Here is a 12,569-nt window from a genome sequence, read left to right as displayed (position 1 = left end):
TAAGGCTAGGTGTGGAGGTGGGGGGAGGAATTACGTTAAAGACTTGATTTACTCTGAGGACCATAGGAAGGTATTGAAGGGCTCTGAGAGTTTCTTTACCAGTTTTCAGTTTTAGAACAGTGACTGTTTAATGTATGTCTGTGAATTGAAGACCAGTTAGTAGGATATTGTTTCTGACCAGAGGAAACCTGATAATGGCTTCAGCTAAGATTAGATCACTTTTTAAAGTAAATACTGGGGGAAGCGGACTTGGCCCAATGGATAGGGTGTCCACCTACCACATGGAAGGTCTGCGGTTCAAACCTCCTTGACCCAGGAGGAGCTGGCCCATGTGCAGTGCTAATGCATGCAAGAAGTGCCCTGCCATGCATGGGTGTCCCCCGCATAGGGGAGCCCCACGTGCAAGGAGTGCGCCCCATAAGGAGAGTCGCTCAGCGCGAAAGAAAAGTGCAGCCTGCCCAGAAATGGTACCGCACACTCGGGAGAGCTGACACAGCAAGATGATGCAACAAAAAGAAACACAGATTCCCGGTGCCACTGATAAGGATAGAAGGGGTCACGGAAGAGCACACAATGAATGGACACAGAGCAGACAACTGGGAGGCGGAAGGGGAGAGAAATCTTAAAAATAAATAAATAAAGTAAATACTGGAAAATTATAGTATAATTTAAATGTGGTCCATTTACCATAGAGCTTAAGTGTATGATGGGGTGTGCTATAATAAATGCATGTCCCTATTTAGTCACCACCCTATTCAAAATATGGAACATTTCCATGATCCCAGTTCCTCTTGCCCTATCTAGTCAAACCTGCGCCCCTCATCCCCAGGCAACCATTCTCTCCAGTTCTAGAACTACATACAAATGAGATCATATAGTCTGTACTCTTTTGTGTCTGACTTTAACTGAACAGAAGGCTTTTAAGATTTGTCTGTGTTGTGTATAGTAGAAGTTTGTTTCATTTTATTGCTGAGTATTCTTCAAATGTATCTTTTTAAAGCTCTGTTTTTGTGTCTGCATGTGTAGGTGTGGTTATGTATCCATCTCAGTGTATGGCTTCTTCAATATGTCCCTTGCAGTCCTTTTTGCTTCTTTGAGTTCAGTAAACCTAGAGTTAGAGTATATGTGTGTTTAAAATATTATTTATAGAATACCATAACTGTATCTATTAATGTGTGAAAGTTTCAGCTCCTATTTGTAGTGCTAGAATTTAAAATAAATAAAACGGAGTTAACTAGACTTGTTAATTATTCTTTTAACTCTGGGTAGGGCAGTAGTGAACCACTGTAAGTTTTTTATAGATATTTGAGATATTTCTCAAGTATCTGTTCCTGGCATTGAATGCAGGAATATGTATGGCTTGCTTTTGTTTGGTAAAATAAATTCTGAAAGGGATGTGGGGGGCGTGAGCAAAATGTCTAGAAATTCTATTAAATTTTTAACACTTTAAAAGTAATATTTGCTCATTATACTGAGTTTGAAAACTGCAGAAAAGAATAGCTAAGCAGAAAAAAATCATAATTCTACCATCTAAAAGTAAATATTCACATTTTGGCATATTTTTTCTATTCTTTTAAAGTACATTTTAGGCTGATTGAGCGTACTGTATGTGTAGTTTTACATTCTTTTTTCACTGAACACCTTGGCATAAGAATTTCTCTGTTTTACAAATGGTATGAAATTATCTTTGATGACTGCAAATTTTACATATATGCATTTGCCATAATTGACTTAATAATTTTCATGGTTTTTGGACATTTGGGTGATTTACCATTTTTCTTTATAAAATCTTCAGTGAACATGTTTTTGCATAGAGTATTTGTTTGCATTTAGGATTATTTCCATGGAAAAAGAATTCTAGGGTCAGATTATAGGGCAAAGCTTGTAAGTATTTTTAAGACTCTTGACCAGTATTGCCCAAAACTTTCACTATTGGTTGTCCGATTTGTGTACTTTGTACTAGCATTACCTATTGCAGAAGGTAAAATTCTTGAACAGTTTTCTCTAAGTTACCAAGTTATTTGTTACATAGAAGCTAAAAAGCAGAATAAGTCTCTGAATATAATTTCCTTAGTTTCTTCCACCATGAAATAAACATGACCTTTTTTCTGACTCTATAATCTAACTCCCTTCCGCTCTATGTTTGCTCCCAGTATCCACTGAGATGATTTGGAGTTGCACATAATAATAGCATATCCACTTTAAGAGTGGCTTAAAGCATGAGACACATTTATTATTTCACATAACAAGAAGCCCTCAGGCATGGCTGTTATTGGAAAATGCAATAGTTCAGTAATGTTAGTGCTGTTAATTTCTGCATGAATTTTTGATTTTCCTCTCCAGAGTCCACTTTAGCTGCAGTAGTTCCAAGCAGCATGTCCTCACACAGTCCTATCCAGAGGCAAAATAGTGAATTCCTGTCTCATGTCTCTTTTAGAGCGAAGACAGCTTTCCAGGAACCTCTAGTGGACTTCTCCATAGCTCAGGGTTGGGTCACAGTCACTGGCAAAGGAGATGGTTAATACATGCATCTCTATGTTTTTTATACTCAGCACACCTAAAATTATGACTACGTGGTACCAAAGCCTTTTTCGTGCTTAATTTTTGATTTACCTTTTTCTAGGGAAGATCCACCAGCATGTTCTCAGCCAGACAGTGATAATGAGACAGAAGAAATACAGGTTGGTACAAATAAAATATCTATTCCTTTGACTGTAGCTTAAATGACAGCTGAAATGGTATTGACATTGGAATCTTAGCATACAATTGATAAAGTGAGAAATTACATGAAAATCTCACATGTACTCTTCCATGTATTTTGTTTTCATGAAAAGATGCCTCCTATTTGTCATTTATAGATGTAGCAGTGCTTTTGTGTGTACTTTTTAAAAACATTTTATTTTTAAATACTTTCAAACTTACAGGATAGTCACAAAAATAATATAAACTCCATACAGAGAACTCCAGTATGCTCTTTGTTCTCCAAATACCTGGATCCACAAATTTTAGCATTTGGCCACATTTGCCATTTCATTCTATCTATCCATATGTCTCTCAATCCATCTTTCTATGTCTGTCAATATATCCATCCATTCATCCATTTGAATATTTTCTGAACATTTGAATGTAGGTTGTATACATCTTGCTTCTCAAACACTTAATATTGCCATGTATCTTTCCTGAGAATAAGGATATACTTATGTAACAACTTTAAGTGTAGTTTTCAAGTTCAAGAAATTTAACATTGATATTATTAAGCTTATAGTCTATATGTCAATTTTTTCATATGTTCCAACAATGTCCCTTAGAGCCTTTTCTCCTCCCTTGCTTAGATCCCAACCAGGGATGTATTGCATTTAATTATCATTGTCTCTTTATTTTATTTATTTCTCCCCCCTTCCTCCACTGTCTGCTTTCTGCGTCCATTCACTGCGCGTTGGAGGGAGGCTTTCATTCTCTAGCGCCACCTCAGCTTCCTGGTTTTGCTAAGTCTCTTATTATTTCTCCTCTGTCATTGTCTCTTTAGTTGCTCTTCATTTTCTTTTCCTTTTTTTTTAAATTGTAGAATCGTATATACACACACAACATAAACTTTCCCTTCTTTCACTTTCATGCATGTCATTCAGGGGGATTGATCAAATTCATAATATTGTGCTACTCTTACCATCTTCCATTACTAAAATTTTCCTCTCTCCCCAAACAGAATATGCATTAACTCCCCATTTCTCTTGCCTTCTGTCCCTTGCAACCTATACTCTTAATTTCTGTATCTCTGAACTTGCATAGTTTCTAATCTTTGTGGTTTCCATGGCTTTTAATTTAACATTTTAAATCTGTAACAATCTCATTTGCTTTGATACCAACTTAATTTCAACTATATTTTTGTGTTCCTTTGTTCCCCCACCTTTATGTAGTTCTTGCCACAAATGAGAAGTTTCTGCATTAAGAAATTCAAACCACTGATTTATCATACATTTTATGCATTTACCTTTTAGATCCTATAGGAAGTAAAAACTGGAGTTCTAAATTAAAAATATAGTAGTACTGACATTTATATTTACCCATATCGTTACGCTCACTGGAGATCTTTATTTCTCATGTAATAGATCTGTTGTCTATTATCCTTTCCTTTCGATCTGCAGAATCTCTTTAGCGTCTCTTGTAGGGCTGGTCTAGGGGTGATGAACTCTGTCAGCTTTTATCTGGGAATTTCTTAATCTTTCCCTCATTTTTGAAGGATGATTTTGCTAGATAATAGAATTCTTGGTTGGCATTTTTTGCTTTCAGTACTTTAAATGTGTCATCCCACTGCCTTCTTGCCTCCATGGTTTTTGATGAAAAACTGGCACTTAATCATACTGAGTCTCCCTTGAATGTGACGTGTTGCTCTCTCATGTGACTTTCAGAATTCTCTCTTCTTTGGCACTCAACAGTTTGATTATAATATGGGTTTATCCTATTTGGAGTTTGAGCATCTCGAATGTATATATTTATGTCTTTTTAAATTCGGCAAGTTTTCAGGCATTATTTCTTTCTGTATTTCTTTGCCCCTTTCTCTCTTTTTTTCCCCTTCTGGGACTCCCACGGTGTGTATATCGAGATGCTTGATGGTGTCCCACAGGTTTCTCAGGCTCTGTTCTCTTTTCATTGTTTTTTCATATTTCTGCTCCTCAGACTGGATGATTTCAATTGTCTTATTTCAGGTTGTCTTATTCTTTATTCTGCCAGCTATAATTTGCCGTTGGAGAACCTTTCTAGTGAATTTTTTATTTCTGTTATTGTGGTTTTCAGAGCTTTTTAGTTCCTAGTCATAATTTCCATCTCTATTGCTATTTTCTTTGTGTTCATCTGTCATTTTCCTGATTTCCTTTAATTCTTTATCCATATTTTCCCTTAACTCTTTGAGCATATTTTATTTAGGACCTTTTTTTTTTTAAAGTCTTTGATCTTGTCCTCCTCATTGATGATTTCTGATATATCTATATCTGTTTTTTAAAGATATATTTATGCCCCCCCTTCCCCCCCCACCATAGTCTGTTCTCTGTTTCCATTTGCTATGTGTTCTGTGTCTGCTTGTCTTCTCTTTAGGTGGTACCAGGAACTGATCCTGGGACCTTCTGGAGAGGGAGAGAGGTGCTCAATCTCTTGTGCCACCTCAGCTCCCTGGTCCACTGCATCTCTTATTGTCTCTTCTCTGTCTCTCTTTTTGTTGTGTCATCTTGCTGTGCCAGCTCTCCATGTGGGCCAGCTTGCCACGTGGGCCAGCTCACTGCATGGACCAGGCTGTGTGGGCCAGCTCACCATGTCGGCCAGCTTGCCTTCTCCAGGAGGCCCCATGAGTCAGACCCTGGACCTCTCATATGGTAGATGGGAGCCCAGTTGCTTCAGCCATATCCACTTCTAATATTTTAATCTTCTCTTTTGTGATTTTGAATCAGGGGTTAGGGAGGGACCAGCCAGGGTGTCAGGAGATCCCATCATTTTTAAGCAGCCTTTTTCATGTTTTGACACTTGCCCTGTTACTGTAGTCCTTTAATTGTTTTCTGGAACTTTGAGAAAGATGTTTCTGTCAGTTTTTGTTGGTTATTCAGAGCTTCTGTGAAGCACTGCCTTTTGGCAGCCAAATGCCTTATTTAATGTTTGTTTCTATCCTTCCCCATGCAGTGGTCAGATGACGAGAACACAGCCACGCTCACGGTAAGAGGAGAGCAGCACCTGCGTGAGGTAGTCTTACCCTGTTACCAGCAACTGGTGCAGGTGTTAAATGCTGTCTTTTCAGGTTCTTATGTGTGTGCCATTTCAAATGTCTTTTTTTCTTTGTGAAATATTTATTTTTTATTATTTGGAAAAATTATTCATTGTTTAATAGACAAATGTGATTTATCCTCTTTTTCTCTTTGACTACAAAGGAAATATTCTAAGTGCATTTTTGAGACTTTAACTTATTTCTGTTAAGCTCTGAGAAAAACAGATTAAGCCTAACATTAAACTATAAGGTTGCCTGGATTAGTAGAAGCTAAATTAAATTGATTGTACTTACTTATTCAAGGAAATGGCATAGAAATTACAACTGTACTCCTTTTGTAACTTTTCTGTAGGTCTGAAGTTATTTCAAAACAAAAATTTAAATAAAAAGTGCTTGGACTTCTCTGGCTGGAACTAGGAGTTAGGCAGGGGAGCCTCATTGGAGAGCACTCTTAGAAGAGGTAAAATGTGCGCCAGGCTCCAGGTGGAAGAGGACAGAGTATTGCCAAATGGTGAATAGGTTAGTTAAAAATGATGGGAAAAATGCTTTGAGGTGGTAAATCTCAAAAGCACAATGACAAGTTCTAAAGAGGAAGCCAGAAGTATTCATGTCAGATGACCGCATTTATGTAAAATTGTTTAAATCATATCTTTTATTTATGGAAAGGTACATCCATCATAAGTATAAACTCATGACTATAGACGATTATACACTGATTTTATTATGATGGCTGCTTTGGGGGAGAGAGGGAAGGATTAGGTAGGAAAGTAAGAAGTCAAGGAGCTTCGTTTATTTGTTTGTTTGTTTTGTTCCTTAAAAAAATTAAAGATCTGCCAAAATCTTGAATGTTTGGATCCAGACATAGGGGTATATATTTTTTGTAAATATAAAACATTTCATACTTTTTAGAGAATTAATTAAAAAGGCATATACTCTTTGTGAGGGAAGTGCAGGAGTCCAGTAGTGGATGAGGTTGGAAAGTCCAGATCACAGAGGGCCACAGCTATCAGATTAAAAAGTGTGGCTTGTATCCCACTTAGCATGGGCACTTCTTCCGAGAGAACTGAGGTGTCAAGTTATGCATACCTGAAATTGACTAGTTGAGCCATGAGCTTAAAAGAATTCTAGTAGTTATATAAGTTAAAAGATAATTCTCAGGAGAAGATAAAAATCACGACTTTCACAAATACAGAAATCTGTAACACACGTTGAAGATTCTATTATCTCATGCGGGAGTCAGGCAGATGTTATCAGTTCAGAGGACAATCCAAAAAACAGACACATTTATAGATAAGGAATATTGAAATGAATATGTAAATGAGGCAATTATCAGGAGGGACAATAATTGAACCTCTACTGGACCAGATAGAATTTCCATGTCTGTAAACATTATTTTATGTTGCCATCGCTTACTGACAGTCTAGAATCGGGTAACATGGAAGAGTGTGCTGTGGGTAGACAATGCAAGGTTCTCCATGGAAGCATACATTTTTCTTTATTATGTAAGTACTTTTTATAATTTAAAATTGCTTTAGGATCCTTATGTCAGGATTTCTTTAGGTATTTTAAGTATTGGAGGATTTCGGGGAAGGTAAGTGGTTTTTATTGATCAAGCTCTAGGTGAGGCAAATCAGCAACTTCAAGGGATTATAGGGATATTACTGGTTTACCCCAAATCATAATTCCCTTTAATGGGGAGGGGTGAATGAAAAAGAAGCGCTCTTAATGCTGTTAATTCGTTTTGAATGCCTCTCTTAAATTGCTGCCCTTTAGTGTCACGCATTTAGCAGAAGAAGTGGTCTAATAGAAGATACACACAGTGGCCAGTCTAGGGGTTAGCCTGTGTTTAGCTTTAGTCAAGCCTTGTGATTCTGGAAAACAGGGTAGGTTATGAAATCTCTTACCCTTTGTGTTCCAGAGAAAGGTTTACTGCAAAGAACTACCCATAGGTAAGACTCAGGACGCCCCCCTTGCTTGCCTGGACAGGGCCAGGTGCGCACCATCCCCATTCCTTTCTTGGCCTTACAAGTGATCAGCTGAACTGCTGGTCTCTGCTGAGCAATCAGAACAAAATGCTTGTTACACAGACTTTGGTTAAGTTTCTTTCCTTCCTCCAAACTGAAATCTGAGGTCGCCTCCCAGAAAATAGACTGCTTGAGTATAAAATGTTCTCAAGTCTATTGACTGGTCATGCCAAACTGTCATCCCAATTCCCCACACCTGGTTCTTTCCTGTCTGTAAAAGAAAAAACCATTTTGCCTAACTTGTGTGTGGCTCTCAGACCTGGTGGTTGGAGTGTTCTCTCTATTAGAGTAGTCCTTTCCTCCCCCTTGCAATGATATTTTCAAATAAAGTCTTTCCTGACCAAGTCAGGATGGATTTTTAAATTTGGTACCTGTTACAGAAAGAAAGCTAGACTAATCTGCCTTCATTCACCCCCTTCCTTACTCACTAGCCTTCTGCTGGAAACTGATTCTAGTTTGGAGGATATATTGCCATTTCCTTTGACTTCCATTTCTTTGGTTAGTTTCCCAGACTCTTGTATGACATAACTTGGTTAGATCTTGGGAATCCGCATAAACCATTTGATTCATTTTTGGATTGTGCAGTTAAGTTTTGGGGCTATTCTAGCTTTTTTTCCTTATGGAAGAAATTATGATTACTTGATTTTTTTCAAAACTTGCAGTTGCACACTAGGGGGCAGCAAATATAAAGGGGATAATCCCAATAAGTAACTGGAAATCTGTTAAAGTTTTTGTATTCTTTCTCTCCTGAAGGCTCCACGTCTACCTCGTTTAAAATGACTCATTCTCTTTTTTCTGGTTTATTTCCATATGCTCCTTTGATAGTGACATAAGGCTTAAGGCAGGTCATAATGGTAATCAAATTTAAGTTCCTTAGCAACCTTATTTCTGTTTATTTCCTGATTGAAATGAACACATAAAATGTTTTAGTCGCTTACTTAATAAAATAGGTATTTTTAAATCAACTCAAAAGAAAAGAACATTTTGACTTGACCAGGGTCTTACTTTTGAGTTTTGTTTATATTAAAACCTGACTGGAAATATCAGTGTTTAACACAGGATTTGTTTTTCATTCTAAGAAAGTTTTTCAGGGCTAAGTCCGAGACTCCTCGCCTCCAAATGGACAGGCTCCTGGCACTCTGAACGTGGAGAGTGAGATTTGAGAAATGGAGTACAGGTGTTACTGCATCTGTCTCTGCTCACCTGATAAACACCGATTCCATCCTTTCTCACATCTTCAGATGCCTGGTGAAGTCTGTGCTTTTAGGTTTGGGAGTCTTAATTACCTTGGAAAGTGACATTTGACCAGTTTTTGATTTTTTGTTTTTCTTCCTTTTCTGGCTAGAGGTTATTTGATCATTGCTTTTTAAAATCTGAGTTCAGAAATTCTGTTTTTAACACTCTGAACTATAACCTTGAGATGTTGATCGTGTTTTCCACGTTTATTGTGATGATATTGACTTGCCCAACTGATTTCTTCTTTCTCTCTGTAGGCGCCAGAATTCCCTGAGTTCACCACTACGGTCCAAGAAGCTATCAATTCCCTAGGGGGCAGCGTATTTCCTAAACTCAACTGGAGTGCCCCAAGGGTAGGGACACTGAAGTGCATTTCTTATAGTCTGACTCTTGTTTGTTTTGCTATTCATTTCCTATTACATCCCCATGGGGATCTGATTATTTTCCTAAATCTAGGAAAAATATTGTGGAATTTATTATTTTCCCTGTTATTTATTTTCCTCATTTGTTACACACTTTCTGGGGTCCATGAAATATTATATTTTCTGCCAAGAGACCGTTTCAACCTCTTATTTTGCTGATTGTGTTAGAATACTGAGAAAATTCATTCTCTGCCCTTTTTAAAACTTGAGCCATTTACTTCAGTTTAATAGAAATTCTTCCCTGTTGGAAAGTAATAAAAACAAAAATGTCACAGTATCTAGAAATAGAGCAGCTTGATAAGTCATCAGATTATTTCTCCTTAAACTGTGCGTTACATTGCACTGGCAAAATTTTTTATAGTTAATGTCTGTGGAAAAATTAACTTTTTCTAATCCAATAAAAAACAATTTTAAGTTAGCACAGCTCTTTTAAGAAATAAAAAACTTAGGGCATTTCCAGAAATCATCTCACATGATTTTCTTTTATTCTTACTCTAAATGTAGGATGCATACTGGATAGCAATGAATAGTTCTCTGAAATGTAAAACCCTCAGCGATATCTTTCTACTTTTCAAGAGTTCTGATTTCATTACTCGTGACTTCACTCAACCGTAAGTATGTCCCTTCTTCTCCCATGCCAATAGTTTCAGTATTTCCATGCGTTTTTTTATAGGTGAAATTTCATTAGTTCTAGTACTATTATAAACGATGGTTCCATGTAATTAGTCTATTTCACATTCCCAGAATGACTTTTATTTTCCTTTACATTAGATCTATATACTTAATATCCCGTATACCAATGATATTTTCTGTATTTCTGCCCATGTAATATTTTAGTAGTTTTTTCTTATTTTAAAACCAATATATGCTTATTAAGGAAAAATAAAATTAGGGGCTAATTGCTAACCAAAAGCAGGAAATGTAAAAGCACCTGTGATCTTACCATAATTAGATTTTTGGAAGTAATACCTAACTATCTATACGTAGGTATAGCATAGATTCCTGTCTCTAACTTTATTGTATAGATTTTTTTTTCCTTCCCCTCTGTCTCCCCTGCCCTGCTGGGTTTTTTTTTTTTTTTGCTGTGTCCAATTGCTGTGTGATCTTCTGTATCTATTTCTCTTTTTGTCTTCTCCTGTCTTTCTCCTCCAGTGCTGATTTTTAAAAAAATTTATATACTCAGTATTACTCAGTAGGCTGCTTTTGCACTTACCCGTATATAGTGAACATTTCTGCTTATATTCATGATTATTTTAATTACCTTAATAGTATTCCACTATGGAGCTATTAGCACGATTGATTTGACCAGTTCTCTATTAGTGGGCATTTAGATTAACTCATAAATTTGAATATTATATACAGTCTGCAGTGACTGTCCCTCAGCTACATCTTTGTGTACTTCCTGAATCTTTCCTTAGGATGAATTTCTAGAAGTGGACTTACAATGTTTCCTGTCCTTTTGCCAGTTACTCTGGTGAAAGAACTTGTCTGTAGCTCTCTGTATTGGGGGCAGAGAGGACACCTGCAATTGCTGAGCTCTTTATGCTGCATTCGTTGTGTCATCAAAGAACATTCCCAATCCTAACCCATCTTAAATCAATTACTGCAATTCAACTAACCTTTAAGCTAGACTCTAAAAGTGTATGATGAGGGAAGCAGCTGTGGCTCAAGCAAATGGGATTCCATCTACCATATGGGCGGACCTGGGTTTGATCCCCAGGGCCTCCTGGTAAAGGTGAGCCAGGCCTGCGTGGTGAGTAATGCAGCAAGATGATGATGCAACCAAAAAAAGAGAGATGCAGGGGCCGTCAAGGTGAGGCACAACAGAAAACAGGAACTGAGGTGGTACAAGCAATGGAAACCTCTCTCCTACATTGTAAGTCCCTGGGATTGAATCCCGGTGAAGCCTAGAGGAGAAAATGAGAAGAGAAGACAAAAAGAAAACATACAGAAGATCACACAGTGAATGGACACAGACAGCAAAATAGCAGGTTGGGGAGAGGTGGGGGAAAGTGTATGATGAAATCTAGAAACTAAGCAGGAGAACAGGGTGAAACTATTATAAATATGACAGGCATGTCAGTTCTGCCTGTCCGTCCAGTTTAGTGTGTCTGCCAGTTCACCGCAGTTCACCCTCAGATCTTTTTTGAAGTGGAGCCTGGCATAGGTAAATAAACTCAACATGATAGCTGTGCATCAGCTTTTTATATCTGAGTTCTACAGCTTGGGCTTATGGTTTAAGTATTATGTTAATTAAAGAAAATGAAGTAAAGTAAAAATGAGTGGTTGTATTTTAAGTTTATTATAAATGCATTTTATCTGTATTGGTTTTTCTATTTTGTGCACAGGAAAAATGTACGTTTAGCTGTCATCCTTTTATGGTTGTGCTGGCACAATTCTCTTTTTAGGTGTTTGGTAGCCTTGTTTTAGTGCTAAAGTAGTGGATTTTTACTCTAGGAGATGCCTTCTGATGAGAAGGAGGTCATCACTGTTCTTTTTTGTCCCACTGTAAAGCTTTTCTGATGCTTTAAATTAAGTGGCTTTGAAATTTGTTAAAAATACTCTGTACCTGTTAGTTCATCTGATATGGATTTTTATGTACTTTTAGTATTAGTTGTGGGAGTTTGAGGATGCCTTTTCATTTTGAAAATAGGTTTAAATCAGTTTTAGTTCTCTGGGGCTGGTGTATATTTTTATCATCTGTGATACCTACCTGTTGCTTCCTCTCAGCTCACTACTCTCTTTTTGCCTTACATGGATTTGCCCACTGTTCCCCCAGTGGAAGGTAGAAATACCAGTCAGCTGTTTTGCATTTTGTACTTCTTGACTTTTGTATGGGGACGGAAGTCAGTTGGTCACTGAATTTGAGCCTTGAACTAAGAGTGTTTGTGCACAGAATGTTCTTCTCTTCCTAGTATAAACAGTGGGGAGTTGGCAGGAGCAAAGGCTAAGCCCTGGGTTCCCAGCCTTTTGGCTGAGCCCTGCTAATGTGTCACCCTTTTCTGGAAGCATTTGATGGTAATCAATTGTATAGCAGTCAGTGAGCCAGTTGCATAATTAGTCTTGACATCACAAAAAATGCTTTATAGATAGAATTCATTAAAGATGAACTTTTATCACAAGGGATTATCAGGAGTTCTT

At 37.4% G+C, this 12,569-nt stretch overlaps 1 protein-coding gene across 1 annotated transcript in view; it reads left to right on the top strand.

Annotated features, from left to right (window-relative positions):
- CDC123 (cell division cycle 123) overlaps positions 1 to 12,569 on the top strand; it is a 54,049-nt gene that overhangs the window by 5,459 nt on the left and 36,021 nt on the right. The window contains exons 3-6 of the mRNA XM_004468873.5: positions 2,624 to 2,681; positions 5,665 to 5,697; positions 9,264 to 9,359; positions 9,933 to 10,039. Of these exons, the coding sequence (XP_004468930.1) occupies positions 2,624 to 2,681; positions 5,665 to 5,697; positions 9,264 to 9,359; positions 9,933 to 10,039 (294 nt within the window). The remainder of the gene's footprint in view (positions 1 to 2,623; positions 2,682 to 5,664; positions 5,698 to 9,263; positions 9,360 to 9,932; positions 10,040 to 12,569) is intronic.

This window comes from Dasypus novemcinctus, chromosome 20 (genome assembly GCF_030445035.2).
Source record: "Dasypus novemcinctus isolate mDasNov1 chromosome 20, mDasNov1.1.hap2, whole genome shotgun sequence".
Classification (NCBI taxonomy): domain Eukaryota; kingdom Metazoa; phylum Chordata; class Mammalia; order Cingulata; family Dasypodidae; genus Dasypus; species Dasypus novemcinctus.
The sequence above is the reverse complement of the archived record's forward strand: the minus strand, read 5'-3'. Positions and strand labels throughout refer to the sequence as shown.